Below are 21,258 nucleotides of genomic sequence, written 5' to 3'. Positions count from 1 at the left end.
TCTGTATTAACTAAATATTTACATATTACTCATTGAAGTGTATATGCTTATTTATTTAGTGTAGGAGCCACTAATTTAACTATTTACTATTTTTAAAATATACTATAAATTTGTAATATATAATTATTTTTATTAATTTTGATAAATTAATTTTGTTTTATTTAAATTATTACTATTTTTATAATAGTTAATTTTCTTAAAGTCCAGTAAAATTAGTTAATGAAATATTATTTATTTATTTTTAAATTAGAATGAGTATTTTATTTATATTTATTATTTAATAATTTGAAATTAATTTTATCAAAATTAACGTTTAGACCAATTATGTAAATTCGGGCAAAAACCGAGGAAAGGTCGCTCCCTGTAAAATTGTAAGAGTAAACACGAGTCGCGCCGTTAAGTAAAAGAAAAGTAAGCAACTGAAGGACCGGGACAAGACAAGCCGGTTTCCACGCAAAGCGATAAATAAAAATCTAACCCATTTAACTTTCTCATTTTTTCACTGTGACTACGAAGTACGAAAATTCACTCAATTTCTCTCTCTCTTCTCTCTTTTTGCTCTCTGTTCCCAAAGGAACTTCGAGATCAGAGACCAAACGAGCGAGAAATGGCGAAAACGGGTGCCGACGACGGCGAGCTCCGCCGAGCTTGCGAAGCCGCAATCGAGGACCATAAGCAGAAGATCGTGATGGCGCTCCGCGTCTCCAAGAGCCACGGGATCTTGGGAAAATCTTCCAAGCTTGGTCGTCAAATGGCCAAGCCTAGGGTTCTCGCTCTCTCCAGTTACCTACTTATTCCATTTTGATTTTCCTTATGCAGGATTCCATCGCTGTTTTAATTTTCAAGAGATTAGTTAACTACTCCGATGTGAACATTGGCTTTTTATAATAACACTTTGAAGCTTAGATGCAAATTTCATGTTAGGATTCTCATGCATTAGCTATGGTTGATTATACAGTAATACTTACTTTGTTCGTTGTTCTTATTGCATTCGTGTCGGGAGCTTTGTTTGTGGTTTCTTCAGCGTGTGTTGCTATTGTGATGGTTTGTTGCATTCTACATTTGTGTTGTTGGTAACGACGCGCTATTTCCTGCAGCAAAATCGAAAGGTCAGAGTACAACGGCTTTTCTTCGGGTTTTGAAGTATTCTACTGGAGGAGTGCTTGAAGTAATTTTTTTTCTTCTTCTCCTTTCTTTATGATATGTTTGAGTTTCAGCTCATGATCCCTAACTTCTCTCTCGAATCAAATGCTAGGAGTGGTAGATAGAGATACTTCTTGAACTGTTGTTTTTTGCCACGTTTTTTTTCCGGAGGGTTTTTAGTATTTCCAACTTTATTGTTAACTCTTTTATTGTATTTGCAGCCTGCAAAACTATACAAGCTGAAGCACCTCTCGAAAGTGGAAGTTATAACAAATGATCCCAGTGGATGTACATTTACACTGGTAAGGTTTTGTAATGGAGGAGATCTTTACTTTTATGTTACTAGTTCTAGACTTTTTGTTCTCCATTTCTGGCACAGTAGCAATATGAGAAGCAGTTGTTCCCTGTTTTGAAGTTTGTTTTTTTTATGTCATTCCTAATCATTTGCAGGTTGAGCTGATGCATGTATGTTGTCTTTCAGGGATTTGATAACCTTAGAAGCCAGAGTGTGGCTCCTCCTCAATGGACAATGCGCAACATTGATGACAGGTCATATTGTTAAGAGAAATGTTAATCTAAGCATGGAAAATTTAGATGTTGTTCACTATGTTTGGGGAGGGTAGTTTTCTCACTGTGTCTATTGCTTTTCTTGTAGGAATCGCCTCCTTCTCTGCATCTTGAACATCTGCAAAGATGTTTTGGGTCGCCTTCCAAAGGTCGTTGGTATAGATGTCGTAGAGATGGCTCTTTGGGCTAAGGTGCATATGATGCTCCTCTAGTATCTTAATTTTATAGCTTCCTTATAATCGAGTGGCCATCATCTTGTTCTAATGAATATTTTACCTTTCCTGCTTAATAAATAATTACTTGTTATTTGTTAATCTGTATGGAATGTTACTTGTTTCATCAGTAGGTGTCAAGTCTATGACTTAATGTTAAATTCTAATTCTGTTGGGAAGTTTTGAGTAGAGGGAAGAGAAGGGTGTTAAACCCCCATGGTTAAGTAAAAAAGGAGGGGGATTTCGTTTTCGTTGTTTGGGAGTTGAAGATAAGCAGAGAGGATAGAGTTTCTTCCCCTTATTTAATTTGTAATAAATAATTTTCACTGTTTGCTTGCCGTTTTGAGGGAGATGGGGCCCTTTAAAAGGGAATACATCATGCTCCTCCTTCTCCTTAAAAATCTCCCAGAGAGGATTAAAGTAAAATTTTCCTTCTCCTTTCTACCTTTTGCCATTCTTCCCATCCTAACTTAGCATAGAAGTCTGTCCAAGTTGGATTGTGTCTCTGTCAGAACATCTTATCACATCGATAAAATGCAGTTAATTGTTGTACATGCTTGTCTTCTCTACTAAATTATTTTCCCAAAATGTGAAATAGGAAAATACACCCCCTGTTTCTACTCAAAGTAAGGTGCGAGATGGTGGTCCTGTTGCATCTGCTGTGACTGAGACAGAACTTAAGGTCAATGTTGAAAAGGAACTTGTCTCACAGGCAGAGGAAGAGGACATGGAGGCTCTTTTGGGAACGTAGGTGCTATTCTTCTTTCTCTTAAATGGTATTGAGTTCAAATACTTAATTATTTATGATGAGTAAGAATGTAAGTAATGACCTCTGTTTTGGTAAATTGTAGAATTGAGTTCTTTAAATCCTAGGGTCACACAGAGTCTCTCTGTCTTCTCTTACAAAGTTGCTGGTCACATTTCAAGATTCACAGTGATACAGGGAATTCTTAAATTAGTAGACTAAAATCATTGTACATATTACATAATGATTGTAACATAATTGTCAAAGTTCAAATGAAAACAATTATGTTGGTTGGATACATGTGAAATTCAGTCTTGCTAAATCACATCTTATTTCACAATGCCAATTCGAAAAAACAAATGGTTGAGTTCTTTTTTAATGCTACAGTTATGTCATGGGTATTGGTGAAGCAGAGGAGTTTTCTGAAAGGTTGAAGAGGGAGCTCCAGGCTCTGGAGGCAGCAAATGTGCATGCTATTTTAGAAAGTGAACCTTTGATGGATGAGGTATTATAGTTCTCTGAGTTGATGACCTTTCTTTGGTTGGTATTGGCTTCTTGCTTGCTGTATGTTCTTGCAAACAGGCCCCTCAGTTCATATATTTTATAGCAGCTTAATTTTCTAACTTTGTGTATTTTAAATGATAGACTGAATTGGGCTCATGTTGTCTAAGCTATGATTTAATTATTTAAATATGTTGAATTCTTGGCTTTTTTATGCAATCAACCAATCTCTCTGATTTTATGTCTTCTTGAAACTACAAATTGTGCTGATATTTTAAGTTGTAATGGTATCTCATTATTATCATTTAATCCATTAGAGTCACTGATAATGCAACTCAATTTTCACAAATCTCCAGGTTTCTTATTAGTTATTTATAATTGGCTCTTGTTAATCAATGTGCCTTGGACACTAGTTACAAAATCAATAAATAGAAAGCTTTCATTACAAATTATGCTAGGAGTGCATTAATAACAATTTTTAATAGAATTTTTTTATTTTTGATTCTTTAACCAGTGTTGTAAAACATTTGCCATTATGATAACTTAGTCTGTTTTAATTGAGTGGTTCATACTAATTTGTGTCTTACAGGTTATGCAAGGGCTTGAAGCAGCAACCTATTGTGTGGAAGATATGGATGAGTGGTTAGGCATATTCAACGTAAAACTCCGGCACATGAGGGAGGATATTGCATCAGTAAGGACCTGTACCTTTCAACCTAAGATTATAAATTTCCTAGATACAAATTACTCTGCGGTTGTTACAGCTGTGATGACTGGAATCATGGTTCATTTGTTACAGCTGTGCAAGGCAATTTTTTTGTAGTGTAGTACATTGTATTTAATTTTTGTGGTGCAACCTCAGTTATCTTCTCTTCCTGTTATAAAGAAAAATTGTCAACAATTTTTGTGTTACTTCTTTTGTTTTTTCTGTTATGTGATAGCTCATATTTATTTGTATTTTAAAAATCTCAGTTCCCAAAAGTCGTTATTAATAACCATGTCAAATAATGTAGGAATGTAAAAAAGGTAAACCAAAATATGAAAAATAAAACATCTATATCCTGATAATATTTATGTTAGCTTGGAAACAGTTGCCCAGTTATTTTTACACCGCACAATTATTTCTTTGAATTGGCCATTCTGTGGTGTTGTGGAAGTTTCTCTCTGCTTCATGAGATTTTTCAGTTTTGTTTGCTTTTCTATGTTATCTAGATGATATAATTTCTGATGTAGGAGTTTCTTACAAGGTCTGATCTCTTACTTTATTTTTCCTTAATAACTTATGTCCAGATAGAAACCCGCAATAACAACTTGGAAATGCAATCAGTAAATAACAAATCTCTCATTGAGGAGCTTGATAAGCTTCTTGAGCGATTGCGTGTCCCTTCTGAGGTATCCTTTCTTTGGTGTATTATATCCTACTTTAAGCTGGACGAAATTCCTAGCTTGCATTTATTTTAATGATGTTTTGTTGGGTGTAGTATGCAGCATGTTTGACGGGGGGTTCATTTGATGAAGCTCGAATGCTTCAAAATGTAGAAGCATGTGAATGGTTGGCCAATGCCTTGCGTGGTCTTGAAGTGCCTAATTTAGACCCAAGTTATGCAAACATGAGAGCCGTATGTTCCGTGCTTTACTTTTATCTTCTCAAATATCATTTGTAAAATAAATTGATCATGAATTTTCATTTAGGAAGCAAAAATATTCATGGGACGTATTGCTTGTTGTATTTGTTAGAAAAGTATGAACATACATCTTTGTTAGGTGACAACAATGACTTTTGTTCATTAGTTTCTACCATTTTGATTGGTTGGAGAGGATTATGAGAGTAGTGTGAATTTGGGATCAGAAAGCCAATTGAGAGTACCCTGGCATTAATTGATATGGAAAATATGTATTGGACATAAAATCATCTGGTCTGATGGTAGTTCCTGCTACCTCCTACAGGTTAAAGAGAAACGTGCAGAACTTGAAAAATTAAAATCTACTTTTGTCAGGAGAGCTTCTGAATTCTTGAGAAATTACTTTGCTAGTTTGGTGGACTTCATGATTAGTGATAAAAGTTACTTTTCTCAGGTATTTTCTGTAAAATTATGTAATTGTCACTTTTGAAGTCTTTCAACTGAATATATTGGTATCACATTGTCTGCTTGCTCTAAACAGCGCGGACAATTAAAGAGGCCTGATCATGCTGACCTGCGGTACAAGTGCAGGACATATGCACGTCTTCTGCAACATTTGAAGGTTAAAATTTGGATGACTTAGGACCCATCTACTTTGAGAAAATATCTTGTTTGTTTTAATTTCTTATTTTTACTTTTACAGAAAATGTCACTTTGCATTTCTACTTTGTTTCCTGTTTTCAAAGGTTTGTATAGAAAACAATAAAAATTCATTTTCACTGTTTCCTATACTAATATTTGAAAATAGAAGAGAAATGAAAATATTATGACTTTTTTGTACTTAAAAGTGAAAACAAAAAATGGAATTTTTTTTTCTCAAATCAAATAGCCCTTACTATTTGTGCTTGAATTTTTATTTTGAATAATGTGTTGAGTGATCTTCGTTGTTTTCTACCTAAATTATCTTCTTGGGAACTTGCAGAGTCTTGACAAGAACTGCCTGGGTCCGTTGAGAAAAGCTTATTGCAGTTCTTTAAACTTGCTTCTTCGTAGGGAGGTCTGTTCATATCATATTGGTTTTATTTCTTTCATAATCGTCTAGTGTTCTTGTTATGATGCACATCTTTATCTATATATGAACTGAGAATTAGCCAATATATGTGTTAAAGGCTATTAATTAATGGGATTACTTATATAATTGAAAGATCAAAAGGAAATTGAAAAAAATTTTTGGCTGGGAGGATTATGAACTACCTAGAGAGAATACAAATACAAATCCCAATCTTTAATCTTTCCTAATCGACTATCTTGAGTAATGAAACATTAATTGTAGCTCATTTTAGATTAACTTACCAAATTGTAGCCCATTTATAGTTTTAAGATTTTTTTAACTAGGCACATGTTTAGGTGGGCTATTTTTGGATTAGATCATAACAGGGAAATAAATTAGGTAATTGTGTTTCCAATAGAGTGTTGTTACCTTACCTTTGTCCTTAAAACTCTGCATGCAATTCCTTATACCTTCTCAGGGTCCACTCAGCCCGCTTCAACCCATGCCATATTAAACTTCAGGATTTCATTGTTGTTGTTAGTATTGGAAGGAACTAGGTTACCTAGACCAATGTTGTCAAGATCGGGATCTTACCTAGGATCGGAAGAGGGGTAAAAAATCGTAAATCATAAGATCGTAAGATCCTACTGAATGTAAAATTATACTTAAAACATATATAACTAGAGAAAATTACATAGATAAAAAGTTAATGCCTAAATTACCTAATTTAGTTAAATATAAACTTAAAAATCCTAAATTTAAGATTCAATATAACACATAATTAGTTATACTATGAGGTGAAAAAACACATAATAGAAAATAAATAGAATTTTTTTTTATAAATTAAAAAGATTAACAAGTTATCCAACTTATAGTACTTTGCAATAAATAATACTGAAATATTAACTCTAGTTAACAGTGTTTAGATTTATAGTTAAATAGGTGAAACTTAGACGCTTATAATGTTTAATAGATTTTTTTATAAAATATGATATTCATTAATTTTTAAAAAATTATTAGAAAAATTAATTTTATACCATTTTACATATAAGTTAATATCTTATTACATTATTTTATTTTGATATATAATATATTATTAATAAAGTTGAAAATTATTTTTAATAAAATTATTTTTAGATAGTAATACTATTAAAATATTTATTTAAATTAACCTCACTCACAAATTTATATTAAAAGGTATATTTATAACAAGACATAAAAATTCCTCTTTACTGCCAAATGCGAAACAAAACTGAAAGAGAGAGAATACCCACGCAGAAACACCAAAACAGAAAAGGCAAACAGCAGAAGCATGCCCAGAGAGTGTACCCACGCAGAAACACCAATGGTGGCACGGTTAAATATAAAGAGAATAGAATGATGGGTGTTGAGGAAGAGAGGCAAAATCGAAGGATGGGTGTCGCGTCATGGAAGAGAAACAAAATGGCAAGATGGCTGTCGCAGAGAGAGAACTGGTCGCGCACGCATGAGAAGAGGAGAGATCGGGAAAGATTGGGAAAAAAATAACTTAGATTTTTTGAAAATCGGGTCAAAAAAACTGACCCAAAAACCCAAACCCCCAGAAGCCCAACCAGAACTGACCCAAAAATCGTTGCTAGGATCAGATGGTATCGCGATCCTGCGATATTGCCAAATAAGATCGAGATTTCCTTTGATCTTTCACATATGCGATCCTAAGCCCGATCAAGATCGTCCCTGCGGTTTAGGATCGTAAAATTGTACGATCACGCGATTTAAATCGTGATTTTAACAACATTGACCTGGACTCTTCCTCTATGGTTGAATCTGGAGTTAGCATAGAAGCATGTTACATTTTTTTTTTGGTCAAAAAATAGTCCAATGCATTACAAAGAAATTTTTCAAATATTTTTGTTGGAATATATGAAAGATATCTCAATATCAATATTATATCTTAGCATAGTAATAGATTTGTCATTCCATTGGTTTCTCATGGTTGGTTTCTCAAAAAAACTGGATTTAAAGTCATATCTAAGGCTGCTTAATTATTGTTCCTGAACAAGTGTATCTGTCGAAAAATAATAAAAGGTTTTAGAATTAAGTTTCTAAGTTATCGTCCCATAAATATTATTTTTAATTACTAAGAATACCTTGATTTAATTTATTTAAACAGAGAGGATCCGTAATGAATTAAAATAAAAGAGTTAAATTCAAAAAGTAGTTTAAAAAAATGGAGGAGGTTTTTCATAGAAATTGGATGAGAAGAGCCTAGGGCATAGATGTAATCTTAATGTTAATTTCTTTAGTGTTTACCAACTGTCCATACTTAATCTATTAATACTAAATAATCATGCAATGTTAATATTCTTTTCTCTAGGCGATTACTCTTATCGATTATGCAAGGTAAAAGCTAGAGAAAGCATAAAGAACCTATGTGTTTGTTAATTTAATAACGGCTGGAAGAGAAAGATTAAATTTGATCCGCCTAACCCTTTATCCTGTTTTATCCTATAGTTCCATTAATTACATGTAGTATGATTGTCTATGATGCAATTACGTAGGATATGCTAAGGGTGATCAGTTCTTAATATGAATAATTCAATTCAATAGGATAAAAATCAAACACACAAAGAAACCAACACTACTATTAAACGTAAAAATCACAGAGTATACAATAGGATCCGTTATAGTCTTGGCTATGGATTTAACTACTCATAACAAAACGAACAACGAAAAGCATGAAGAACAAATCTATAAACACAAAGGAGAATTCAAACAAGAGAAACTCAAAAGGAAAAAAGATGAAAAGATTTCTCGTGCTCAATCACGGAGGCTCGTCGTCTTTGCCAATGATCTCCTATAACTCTCAACGGTCAAATAAGTTATAACTAAGAAGGGGGAAGAAGGTGTGTAGAGAAGTGTAAAATGAAGTTAAAAAAGTGTCAAGTATAGATCATGAGACCTTTTTATATAAGGTGTGTCTTGAGTTTACGGTCGATTGAGCTCTAACTTTTTGAATCACTTTTATCTACAATCAGAATTTCAATTGAAATCTTTATTTGAATTTCAAATCTGAATCTAGATCAAAACATTCGCAGATTTAAATTTGAATTTTTGAACGCAGATTCATTCAGCAAGGCCGCTTACTCTCATCTAGCACGATTGTGCTAGACAACAAAGCACGCCCACGTAGCTTACGAAGCAAGGTCGTGCATAAGTGTGAAACCAGCTAAAATTATCTAAGTTTTTGCTAAGAATATTTTCAAAAAGTACCGATAGTTCTCTTATGCTTAACTGCAAAAATTAGCATTAAAAATAGTGAGGAACCTTTATAAAATCAACTCCTATTACCAAAATATAAGCCATAAAGTATATCACAATATGGAGTCATCAATTATCACCAATAAGTGTTATTTGTATAACCTTTTTAAATCTTGGTTCTTTGAGTAACTATTTAAAACAAATAAGTTTACAAATGATTGAAGCTATAACTTGATATTTTGTTTTTGCATTTGATGGTGCGACAACACTTTTCTTCTTGCTTTTATAGGAAATTAAGGGGCTGTTTAGTTTCAGGAAATGTTTTTGTCTTCATTCTATTTCCTGTTTTTAATGATTTGTACAAAAAACAGAAAATAAAATGAAGACAGGGTAACAGTTTTATAATATAAATGAAAACAAAAAACATTTTCAGAAACCAAGCAAGCCCAAATTGTCCAATAGAGATGCAATGTGGATCTCCTATCAATAGAAGAACCTCCCTAATTTGTTTAAGAGCATCTCACAATTCAAGTATGACACTTATCTTCATAGAAAAGTCCTTTTCTCAGAGCTCATTTAATGTATTTTAGAATGTGAATTATTGTATTCTAATGATCTTCACATGGAGAGTTAAGGAATTGACTGCAAATGAAATATCTGGGTGAGTAAGGGAGATAATTCAGTTTCTCAATTAGTCTTTTTGTACATTTTTGGATCTGATAGAGGCTCTTCCTGATTTGGCAAAAGCTTGACATTAGGATTCACGTGAGTTTTCACAAATTTGGCACCTATCAATCATGCTTTATCTAGGGTATAATATGCTTATTTCCTGTAAGAAATTGCAATACCATTATTTGATTGGGTCACCTTTATTTCCAAAAAGTATTCCAAAAGGTATTAAAGTCAGTGGAGATTCTTTGTTTGAAAATAATGATAGACATATTTTACATATGTAACGCCATGGTAATCACTATTGATAATAACTATGTCCTCAATGTAAATAATTAAATAAATATGTCCTGTGGAGTAACAATAAGATAGTGAGTGATCTGCTTCACTTTGTATCATAATAAATTGTTGAACCAGTGTTAAATCTTTCAAACATTCTTTGGCTATATGTTGCTTGAGTTCGGGTACTATAATCGTACGAGGTACAGATACAAGTATGGAATACTACAATTTTTAAAAATTAAAGGTATGGGTAAGTTAATATAAATTTTAAATAATACAAATAAGTAATATAAATATTAGTAGATTGTTGTGAAAATATCTATTGTAAATGAATTTAACAAATTTGTATTATACATTTCATAAATAAGGATGAATAAATTTGATTAAATAAAGAAATAATTATAAGGAAATTGAGAGAAAAATGAAATAGTCTATAAATTTACTAGAAAATTTATTGTTTATAGAAAAAAAATAGTCTAGCTAGTATGTAAGGAATAATTGGCAATATCTTAACTCATCTAATTTCATTAAGGTTATATTTATATTACATACAATTATCTTTTTAAAAATAATTTTAATAAGTATTCAATATATCCAATGAGTATCGATACCCGACCTGTACCGGGTACAGGTACAATTGGTAAAACGAAGTACTCGTGCTTCAAAGCACTTTGATAGATTGTTTAAGACCATATAACAGTTTCTAGACTTGACACACTAGTTTTGAATACTTATCCTAAACACAAACTCAAGAAACTGCTCTATAAAATTTTTCAATGAGATCACTATGAAGACAAACATCCTTGATAATCATTTGGTAAAGAGGCTAGTGGTAGATAGCAGTCATAAACAAAAATAATTGGACAAAAGTCATTTTCTCAACCAGAGGGGTAACCATCAGAGCCAAGGAAGTAGTTGGTATTGTCGGTGATGCACCTCTAGAGGATGTGAAGGAGATAGTTCATCTGAAGACTATGATATCTAAGGTAGTAGATAGTGAATAGGAATTGGAGTAAGATGTGAAATGAAGGGAATAGACTTAGAAGTCCAAGGTTTGGGAGTAAAGAAAGGAACAAACTCACACTAAGACTAAATAGCAGTAAAGATTTGGAGAATAACATTTATTACTTTTCTGAGACTGTATAACAAAGTCATATTTGAGAGATTGAGGTCAGAGTTTATCAAGTCTTAAACTAAGATTATGATCAAAGTATGTGAATTTGAAGACTCAAGATGGTAATGTGTGACAAGATTGATGATAGAATGAGGCACTTGGAATGACATGATTATGACATGAGTAGTAGTAGTTTTAATTAGATGTCTATTTTTACATTTTGCATTCTCATTTTGTTGAGGTATGAACACAAGATTTATGAAGTGTAAAAGTGAATAAATATTCACGAGCATGATCACTTTGTGAAGTGTGAATCAGACCAAATTGAGTTTTGATTTCAAGAAAAAAGTTTGAAAGATAGAAAATAATTTAGAATGATCTTTTAGTAGAAATAGCCAATTTATCTACAGTAATCATTACTAAAAGTAACATAATATCTTGATCCCAAAGTAACTAATAGATTTGTGCTTAAGTTTAATTCAACTTCAAAACGTAGTTTGTAAGGTGAGGATTGTTTTGATATGAGACTTCAACGCACCTCCTCACACTTAGGGTTAGACATCTAGAGTGTAGAATTGTAGGGCTAATTTTTTTTTAAAAATTGCATTGGAAGAGTTAAAGGACCAGGTAGGTAGCACTAAAAAAGCTACGAGATCACATAAGTTGTGCTAGAAAATCTAATAGACTAAGTTAATTGCACTGAAAAAATCTGTTGGGTTTGGTTGGTTTATTTTTTTTAGTCAAAGGTGACCCAATATCAGATCTATGATAGACTATGATACAATGTTAAATCTGAGCATAAGTCTAACTTAACTCCAAAAACTAGCTTGTAAGGTGAGGTTTACTTTAATTTTTATAAGCTTTTCTTTGGCCATATTTGTAGTTGATGTGAGACTTCAACAGTAGCATAATACGATTAGGATCTTGGATATTAGAATGAATTATAGCAAATGAAGAACTATGCTTAACAATTGACATGAATAGTAAAACACAAAGTAGACAGTTTTGAAAGACTAAGCACCAATTGCTGCAACTTGACCATATTAGGATGTCCAAACTGAGCATGATAGGTGATAGAGGCCACAAGACTCACTTCCAGTGCCAATTATCTACCCTGAGCTCTAGTCCTATAGGAAAATAGAATCTTCAGTTAAAAAAATGACACAGTCAAGAAAATGAGTTAGATAATAGATGGATAAGAAGTTAAAAAAGGGGATTTGAGATTATAAAGGACATTGTTTGTTAAGATGTCCCACATTGGTTAGAAATAAAATTAGAATACTCCTTATAAGGGCTGGCGTAGTCCTCTTCCTATGAGCTTGCTTTTGAGAGTGAATTAAGCCCAAGTTTCTTAATATTGTCATAAGGTATCCAGAAATAGAGAGCAGAAAAAAGAGACTAATTATAGTTAGAGAATGAGGGAGACCCGTAAACACACTACCATTGTGCAACAAATTGCAATTTGGTGTTTGACACTTTGACCGAAAGATGTATTTTAATTATTGTAGAAAATGTTAATCTAGCCCTTAGGGCTGGTTTTAAACAACTAAAAGTGGCAAGGTTTAATGGAAAATAAAATATTTATTACATCAAATATAATTAATGTTATCTTTTTCTTATACAAAGTTACTATTTTTAGACTCTTAAATCAGCTCTAAGAGTTGAGGTTGACAGAGTCAAATTATTATTAGAATTCTGGGTCATATATGCTGTTTTTAAGGCTTCAGTATGCATGTGGATGAAGTCTAATATTTCATGGATTGTTTTACAGGCCCGTGAGTTTGCAAATGAACTTCGTGCTAGTACTAAAGCATCTAGAAATCCAACTGTTTGGCTTGAAGGTTCAACAGGTTCTGGTCAGAATGTAAATGCTACTGACACTTCTACTGTCTCTGATGCTTATGCAAAGATGCTCACAATTTTTATCCCACTTCTGGTGGATGAGGTGCACATTTGATATTCTTTCATTTTCAACAAAAAATTTTCTTTAATATTTCAAATATATAACTCTTCATGGCACACATTGCAGAGTTCTTTTTTTGCACACTTCATGTGCTTTGAAGTTCCTACACTTGTTCCTCCAGGGGGTATTGTTAATGGGAATAGAACTGGATATGATGATGATGATGATTTGGGAATTATGGACATTGATGAGAATGACAGTAAATCTGGTACACATATCTGCCTTTCTCCAAATAGCTTTTATGTACTGTCAACTTTATATTTAATCTATTGTAGTTAAGTTTAATGCCATTTTTTGGGGAAAGTGACCATTTCTCCATTTTGTAGGTAAAAATTCTTCAGAGCTTGCTGCTTTGAATGAATCACTTCAGGATTTGCTTGACGGAATTCAAGTATGCATAGAACTTGCTTTGTATCACTTTGATTATACCTTTGTGCTTGTGGTATTTGTGAGATGAGGAGATCTGGATTATCTTCTTAATGATAAGCATGCTGGAGAGCCTGATAGATTTAGGTTTGATGGTGGTTTTTCTTGGGATAAAAAATAAATTTCTATATGGAAGAGTACAAAAGTAGATGATAAGGCATCCTAACAAGAAAATTACAGAAGAAAAGATTTAGAAAAACTGTTAGGATCTAATTATAAGGTATGGGATATGAGTTCCACATTGGACACAACAGACAAACTTAAATATAACCCTGACCGAAGTGTTATCTAGAGAAGTTCCATTGAAAATTTTAGCCTTCCTTTCCATCCAAAGACTTCAGAGAACAACATAAATAGCAGTGACACTGCATCTTAGTTTCTTTATTAAAAAGCCTAAATCTCTAAATTTAATAAGAAACAAATGCATATTCTTAAGACAATATCAATTCACTTCAGAAATTGCAAAAAGGTTATTGGAATGCAATTTACTGCAGAACAATTCAGCAAAAAGATGAGTCACAATTTCTGAACTAAAACCTCAAATTACACTCATTAGGAGACACAGCAATGGGCAGTATGTTCTTTTGTCGCTTGACAAGAGCAGCTGGCTGGAAAGAAGATTTGACCTTTTGGGGAGATTTGAATTTCCATATAGGTTTATCCAAACAGAAATTTGCCCACCAAAAAGTAAAGTGCACCCTTCCAAGTTCCAATCATCTTAATGCTTGGAAATTTTGCATACCAATGGATGCCAAAAGAATAGGGCAAGGATTACCTCTGAAAGGAATGCTAAGGTAAATGGAAGGTCATTGAAGAGATTGACATCCAGCCAAAGAACTGAAAGCAGTCAAAATCTGATTGTTAAACATTTATCCTTGCTAGGCTGCTATTAACCTAATTATTCTCAAGTCCATAAATAAAGAATCTTAAGATAGACAAAACATTCACAAAGGAATTAACCTCTGGGTCCAAGAAGAGTGTCATCAGCAAATTGAAGATGGGGGATTAAAACACCCTCCAAGTCAACTATCTACCCAATAACCATTCCATTATGAATGGCTCTAGACACCAAATGGCTGAGAATCTAAACCATAATAATCCAAGTGTATTGTTTTGTATCATTCTCTCTTTAATATAACTGCTGTTTTTCTCATGAAACCACTACAGTCAAGTTTTATCTTACTAGGTGAGATCGGATACATGGATTAAATAATTATGCTTTTCTGTTTGAGCTCTATTCTACTATTCACTGATCATTCTTGCTTTCTGTTTTGCTATTCATCCTCTATTTTGCTGTTCAAGCTGTGTTTTGCATTTTTTGTTTAATATAACATCCATACTGCAGTGTTTTCCTCTTTTACTCTGTTACTTGGAATGATGATGATGTAATCTTGAGAATTTCTTGAGCATTTATATTAAATTTCTATGACCTATAATATTTTTTATATATTTTATTATATCTGCCATAAATCCGCTATAACCCGCTATAGCAGCCGTCATAACTTTATGACAGTTTTTTTGGTTTTTGCCATGAGAGCTGTTATCTGCCATTGATAACATTGGCTATAATGCACTAACTCCGGTATATATGGCAACATTTAAAATGGAGCCGAGGCCTTTAGAAGGCCACATTATTAAATTTCTTTATAAGATAAATATAATCTGTGACTTTATGGTCTAAGAATGAACATCACATTGTTCTGTATAATTGGGCAATATTTTTTGAGATGTTGGTAGTGATTTAGTATGTCTAAAAATTCAGGATTTACCGATACTAAACTGCTTTATTTGATTTCAGGAAGACTTTTATGCTGTTGTGGATTGGGCATACAAGATTGATCCATTACGCTGTATATCAATGCATGGAATAACAGAACGCTATCTCTCTGGTCAGAAAGCTGATGCTGCAGGATTTGTACGCCTTTTGCTTGGTGACCTGGAGTCTCGGATTTCTTTGCAGTTCAACCGTGTAGGCAACTAGCATCGTGAACTATTTTGTCAACTGCGTTTGGAAGATTGGAGTCTCTGACCCTTCATTTAATTGGAAATCTTTTTGCAGTTTGTTGATGAAGCTTGCCATCAAATTGAAAGAAATGAACGCAATGTTCGCCAAATGGGTGTTCTATCCTACATTCCCAGGTGAAATGGATCCTTGTTTCTCTTGTCCCCCTTCTCCAGAGAAATAGGAAGTCCTTTTTGTCCCTCTTGATCACATATTTATACTTGTTTAGGTTTTATGAAAGTTGGTGTAATTTCAGCAAGATAATTAGGTGTATAGTTCTATGGTCAGATTGGTTAAAATCATTTCAATGGATCATGATATATATGAAATAATGATTTTTGTTTAGAAAGCAATTAGAATTTACAGCTGCTACTGTTTCTTTCTAGTTTGTATTTATTTCAACTGTCAAGTCTCTCTTTGTGATTGATGTTAATACTTTGTTAATTGTCTTGCATAGATTTGCAACCCTTGCAACTCGGATGGAGCAGTACATCCAGGGTCAGTCTAGGGATTTGGTTGACCAAGCATACACAAAATTTGTAAGTGATTCTTTTATAACTCTCCACTTTTATGATGAATCATGATTTTTCTGAGAACTCAAGCACATGTTTTCCAAAAATGATGAGATTAAAATAAATGGAAGGAGTTTAGAGGTTTTAATTGTCAGGTCCTTGGGTCAAACAGACCATATTCCCTATTTCTAATTACAGTAAAAAAGGAGTATCTGAATTCAGAAATCAGAAATAAATATAACAGATATCAACATATCTTATGCACCACATGAAATTCTGTGGGATCATGCAAGCAATATTTTTTTCTCTTGAAGATATGGTATAGCACCCATCTTTTGGGACAAAAATTCTATAAGTTGAATTTTTCTTCAAATTTCTTCAAATTAATTATTCATTTGATTGTAAATATTATTCATCTTTCAATAAAATGTTTTAAGCTTATTTATTAATAATTATAATAGATGATGAATCTTTGGTGAATGATAATTATAAATCTTACTCACTGTGTTGATAGTTACTGAGTCATTTCAGTTGTTTACTGATTATTACCCTTTTTTGTCCGTAGTCCACGCAGCTGGAAAGTAAGTCCTTAATCGTTTTTTTTCCAATTTACTATGTAACTGTTGACATAATGTTTGCTGGTGGGAATGTTCCTTGACAGGTAAGCATAATGTTTGCAACTTTGGAAAAAATTGCGCTAACAGATCCAAAGTATGCAGATATTTTTCTTTTTGAGAACTATGCTGCCTTTCAGAATAGGTAGGTTTTTTCCTTTCCCTCTGCCAAAAGGCCCTTGCTTGTTTATTGAATCAATTTTACAAAGAAAGACATTTTCCATTTTTCAATTATTATTTTGTTAATTTTGCTCAGTTTGTATGACCTTGCCAACATTGTACCCACTTTGGCCAAGTTTTATCATCAGGCCAGTGAAGCCTATGAACAAGCTTGTACACGCCATATTAGCATGATTATCTACTATGTGAGTAATTTATCTTCTATTTTCCTTTTTTTTTCCTCAAACCACACATGAATACCCCCTTTTGACCCCACTGATTATATCTTTTTTGCATTGGAAAGCAATTTGAACGCCTTTTTCAGTTTGCTCGAAGGAGTGAGGACTTGATGTTCACTGTTCCACCTGAAGAGGTTAGTCTGTATAATGCTGCATTGTTAATCCTTCATAGCTTTCTGCTATACAGCATCTCTTCATGTCTAGAGTTCTTTTTTATCAATCAAACTGGTCGCAATGTTTCTTGATTTTTGCATACATGTGGAGAGAACTGTGTTGTTAACATTATATTAACTGTGTTGAAACTTGAAATACGAGGTTTTAGCTATAGAGGGAAGAAGAGAAATAAAGGAGAATGAAACTCTAAATTAATATTAATTGAGATTTACTACATGTATTGATAATGTCCATAAAACCTAGAGCACAAAACCTTATTTATAGAGTAAATCACCACTTTAATCCCTCCCTAACTTTGTTAGCCCTTTTCAGTTTCATCTACAACTTAATAAAGACTTCATTTTAGTCTCATAAGTTGTTGGAAAGTCTATCATGTCAGTCTTTGCCATTAGTAGACGTCAATAACACTTAGACAAATTTTCACACGACACAGTGAGTTCCAATTTAACATGTTAATGCCAATTGGGCCACTGTTAAAGGTCAGGCAATGGACATCAATGGAGATTTATTGTGTGTGGTCTCTATTGTCAGGTTGACGTTGTATAATTTATAGCCATTTATAACCCTCTTTAAGTTCTTATTATTTTTTTTAAAAGGTTGCATCAAATTGAGTGCATGCCATTGTTTGTGCTTAAAGAATTGTGTTTGCTAGTGCATCTCTTTACTGGACTTGTCTATATTTTACATTGAAGTTGACTTTCAATGTTCGCAAAATTCTTCAACGTTTTGCATCAATTTCAGATTCCTTTCCAGCTTGGACTGTCAAAAATGGATCTTCGGAAGATGTTAAAATCCAGTTTATCTGGGGTATGGTGATTCTTATCTTCGTTTAAAGTATTGTCACTGGTGTATGCTTGCCTTTTAACCTGTGTCTCTGCTTTTCTGTATAGGTTGACAAGTCCATTGCTGCGATGTACAAGAAACTGCAGAAGAATTTAACTTCAGAGGAATTGTTACCTTCCTTATGGGACAAATGCAAGGTAAGCTGTACTTTTTCCCTACTGGCCAACAAACATATCTCCTATTTACCGTAATTCAGTAAGAAAGAAAGAATCAGGTCCTTGGCAGTAAATATTTCTGAGATTAATACTGAAGTCAGTGAAGTGTCTAACAAGTGTTTCGCCAGTTTGACTGTTAGCAACTGCAATTTTGCAGACTTTAAGATACATATAGACTGCAACTAAATTGGATTTGATTTTGATATGTTGCGAGGGAACATTTTTTACACTATCGTGCAATCATATTATCATAACAGTTTGACTGCAATAATAAATACTTCAGAGGTCAAACACGTCCAATAAAATGACTACACAGTGAATGATAGTGTAAAAAGGTTTTGCCCTGAAGTATATCAAAATTAAAGTCATGGAAACTTGCAATAGATTTATTTGTATGATTGTTCACACTTTATAGGCCGTCCAAAGTGAAAGTGGATTTCTGTATTATGTAATGCTGTTGGAGGAAAATATAGGCAGCATAAATTTTAATGCTAACTCGCCCTAGATTAAAAGGAAAAACCATTTTATCAAAAAATTGAAATAATGAAAAGGTGAACTAGTGTCCAACAATCAAAAAGTAGATTTTTTTTGTTAAAAAATATAACACTGCACTCATCCCATGATTTCTAATAAATTTTTATTATTAATTTCTTAACCAATGTCTTTAAAGTAGTGGTTAAAAAAACTCATAAAACAAAGTTGCTTTCTCAATTTTCATTTTACAAACTGCTCAGGTGAGATCACCTGACCTCACATTCACATACTGACTACAAGAATATGGGTTTGTGAATGGAAAGATTGTAAAACTCCTTTTTTTGGGTCAAAAGAAGAGATGGTAAAACTAAGTAGAGAATGCATGCAAGTTAACCGTTCTTTAAAACTTATGCAGAAGGAGTTTCTTGACAAGTACGAAAGTTTTGCCCAACTTGTGGCTAAGATTTACCCTACTGAGACAATCCCATCTGTAACAGAGATGAAAGACCTTTTAGCTTCCATGTAGAGGTTTATGTATGTATATATTTTTCTTTATTCCAACTGCTGTTTTATTTAATTATATTTATTCAATAAGTGTATCTTTTTAGTTTTAATTATTTGAAACAAGGATTTTGATGTGTCTTAGAACAAAATGAGATGAATATCTTGCGTATGTGTAAGCATTTTCAAGATTTACGAGTGGCAATAACGTTAACGTATCAGCTTAGCCCTGTAAATATTCGTTTTAGCTTACTTTTGAAAAAGTTAAATAGTTTTTTAATAATAAAATTTGTAATTTTCTTAGAGCTTTATTAGCAAGTTATTTAGCAATTAACTATTTTTTCAACACAAGCAAATTTAATTACACACTTTATGATCCGACGGATTTGACGCCCGTCATATGGATTGTATACTGTAAAATTAAAATAATAGCTAGGAATTAAATTTGCTATACTTTTAATAAGTATGAATGAATTAGCTTTTCGCAAATTATTACTAAGCTAGAAAGATGTATACTGGTTAAGTGTTCAATCAGTTTTTTTGACAATCTTTTCAATTAAATAAACATATTCAACTAGAAAGACAAAAACTAAATAATTAAATCTAATCGTAAATTAATATTACTGAAATTTTAAGCCATATAATAGTGTGTGTGTGAGAGAGAGAATCAGAAAGTTATTTTAATCAAGGAAGCGAAGGACGAATATAAAGCTTTTTAGAAGAAAAAGAGGATCGTACTGAACTTCTCAGTAGGATCTTCTAAACAAAGAAGATTTACTTTCAACAACAATAATAATAAATAAAAGATGTTAAAGATGACGTTGATTTGGCACATCTAGATGAAAAGGAGGTTTCTAATTTAGATGAACTTGGAAAAGGTCGAGATGTGATCTATAGCGATGGAGACAAATAATATAGAGGACAATTATTGTGATAATGACTTGAATTGCTAGAGATGTTTAGAGTTAGATTATTTTCTTTTGTGCTTTGGTTTTATATTGTATTTGTTCTAAGAAACTTTCGAGAGTTGTATAAGACTTTGTGAATCTTCGCATTAAGTTTAATTTTAAATGTTTGTTGTGATTAAAAAGTTGTTTTTGTTGTTTTTCTATGCACGTACATATATATATATACACATACATGGGTGTGTTTAAATATATCATTGTATTTTAGATAAAACTTATGATTCGTTTTACTATTCTAGTATCTTATATCTATTTCCATTCCAACTTTGAAATTCAATTTGACAACCTTGACTACGACTAACAACAATAGAATTAGTGCAACCAAAAACCAATAGAATGAATCAAGCAGTTACAGTTGCTTATCAATTTAGTGTTTGTAGAGAGTAGCACGAGCATGTTTCCTAATGCTTGAAATCAAGCTACTTGAAGATAGTATTAAATCATGCTTCGTGAAGATTTTAAATCAATTTAAAACAAAAAAAAAAACATTTAGAAGAAAATAAAACAAGACTCAAATAAATGAGACAAGAGACCCACGCTTTTCCAACAATCTCCCAAAATAGAAATTGAAAGGCATGGCAAGCCAAAACAAGAGCAACCTAAGACCCGCCAGGTCAACCACCGGTCACGTCACAAACAAAAAAGAGAGAGGACCCGTGAAGTTCGCGATTGATATACATATTTTGGATGTTCATTAATATAGTGTGTTAAAAGCCCATTGATAAGTGTCTTAGGATACTCACTATAAAAACTCTGAATCTAGATTGTCTCCAATTTATACATAAATTGAACTTTTAATTTATTTTTTTATTTAAACAATTCCAATTCACTTAAATAACAATAGGTTAATTTTACTTAAGTTCGTAACAAAATAATTTGAGCTAATTTTTATAAAATAAATAGTTTAACAAAAAAAAAAAGGCTTAAGCAAAAAATAGACAAAGAATTTTAATTATCACTTAATCTTCTCTTTTTTGTAAACCTAACATTTCTTCATCAATTTCTATATTCAACTCCCTTTAACCTTGATATTTAATATTTTTCTTTCTCTTATATCTAATTATTCTCTTTCTTTCTTAACTCTC

At 32.5% G+C, this 21,258-nt stretch overlaps 1 protein-coding gene across 3 annotated transcripts; it reads left to right on the top strand.

Moving 5' to 3' along the window:
- The first annotated feature begins 398 nt into the window (after positions 1-398).
- On the top strand, positions 399-19,389 carry LOC113874999 (exocyst complex component SEC3A). 3 transcript variants are annotated; one of them, XM_027513381.1, is made up of 25 exons: positions 399-782; positions 1,098-1,168; positions 1,365-1,445; positions 1,625-1,692; positions 1,799-1,901; positions 2,521-2,669; positions 3,055-3,172; positions 3,758-3,862; positions 4,459-4,560; positions 4,650-4,787; positions 5,116-5,244; positions 5,332-5,412; positions 5,773-5,847; positions 12,918-13,091; positions 13,176-13,317; positions 13,436-13,500; positions 15,334-15,504; positions 15,595-15,674; positions 15,995-16,076; positions 16,711-16,808; positions 16,920-17,028; positions 17,127-17,195; positions 17,977-18,042; positions 18,126-18,215; positions 19,123-19,389. In XM_027513381.1, the coding sequence occupies exons 1-25, from the start codon at positions 608-610 to the stop codon at positions 19,231-19,233; spliced, it is 2,652 nt and encodes an 883-aa protein (XP_027369182.1). In that variant the 5' UTR covers positions 399-607; the 3' UTR covers positions 19,234-19,389. The 3 variants fall into 3 exon arrangements, 2 of the variants coding, with proteins under 2 accessions (XP_027369182.1, XP_027369183.1); XM_027513382.1 differs by having other exon boundaries at positions 589-766; positions 19,123-19,356; XR_003506131.1 differs by lacking the exons at positions 18,126-18,215; positions 19,123-19,389 and having other exon boundaries at positions 467-782; positions 16,972-17,028; positions 17,977-18,036.
- The last annotated feature ends 1,869 nt before the right edge of the window (positions 19,390-21,258 follow it).

This window comes from Abrus precatorius, unplaced genomic scaffold (genome assembly GCF_003935025.1).
Source record: "Abrus precatorius isolate BTA unplaced genomic scaffold, Abrus_2018 Scaffold8, whole genome shotgun sequence".
NCBI classification, from domain to species: domain Eukaryota; kingdom Viridiplantae; phylum Streptophyta; class Magnoliopsida; order Fabales; family Fabaceae; genus Abrus; species Abrus precatorius.
The sequence above is the reverse complement of the archived record's forward strand: the minus strand, read 5'-3'. Positions and strand labels throughout refer to the sequence as shown.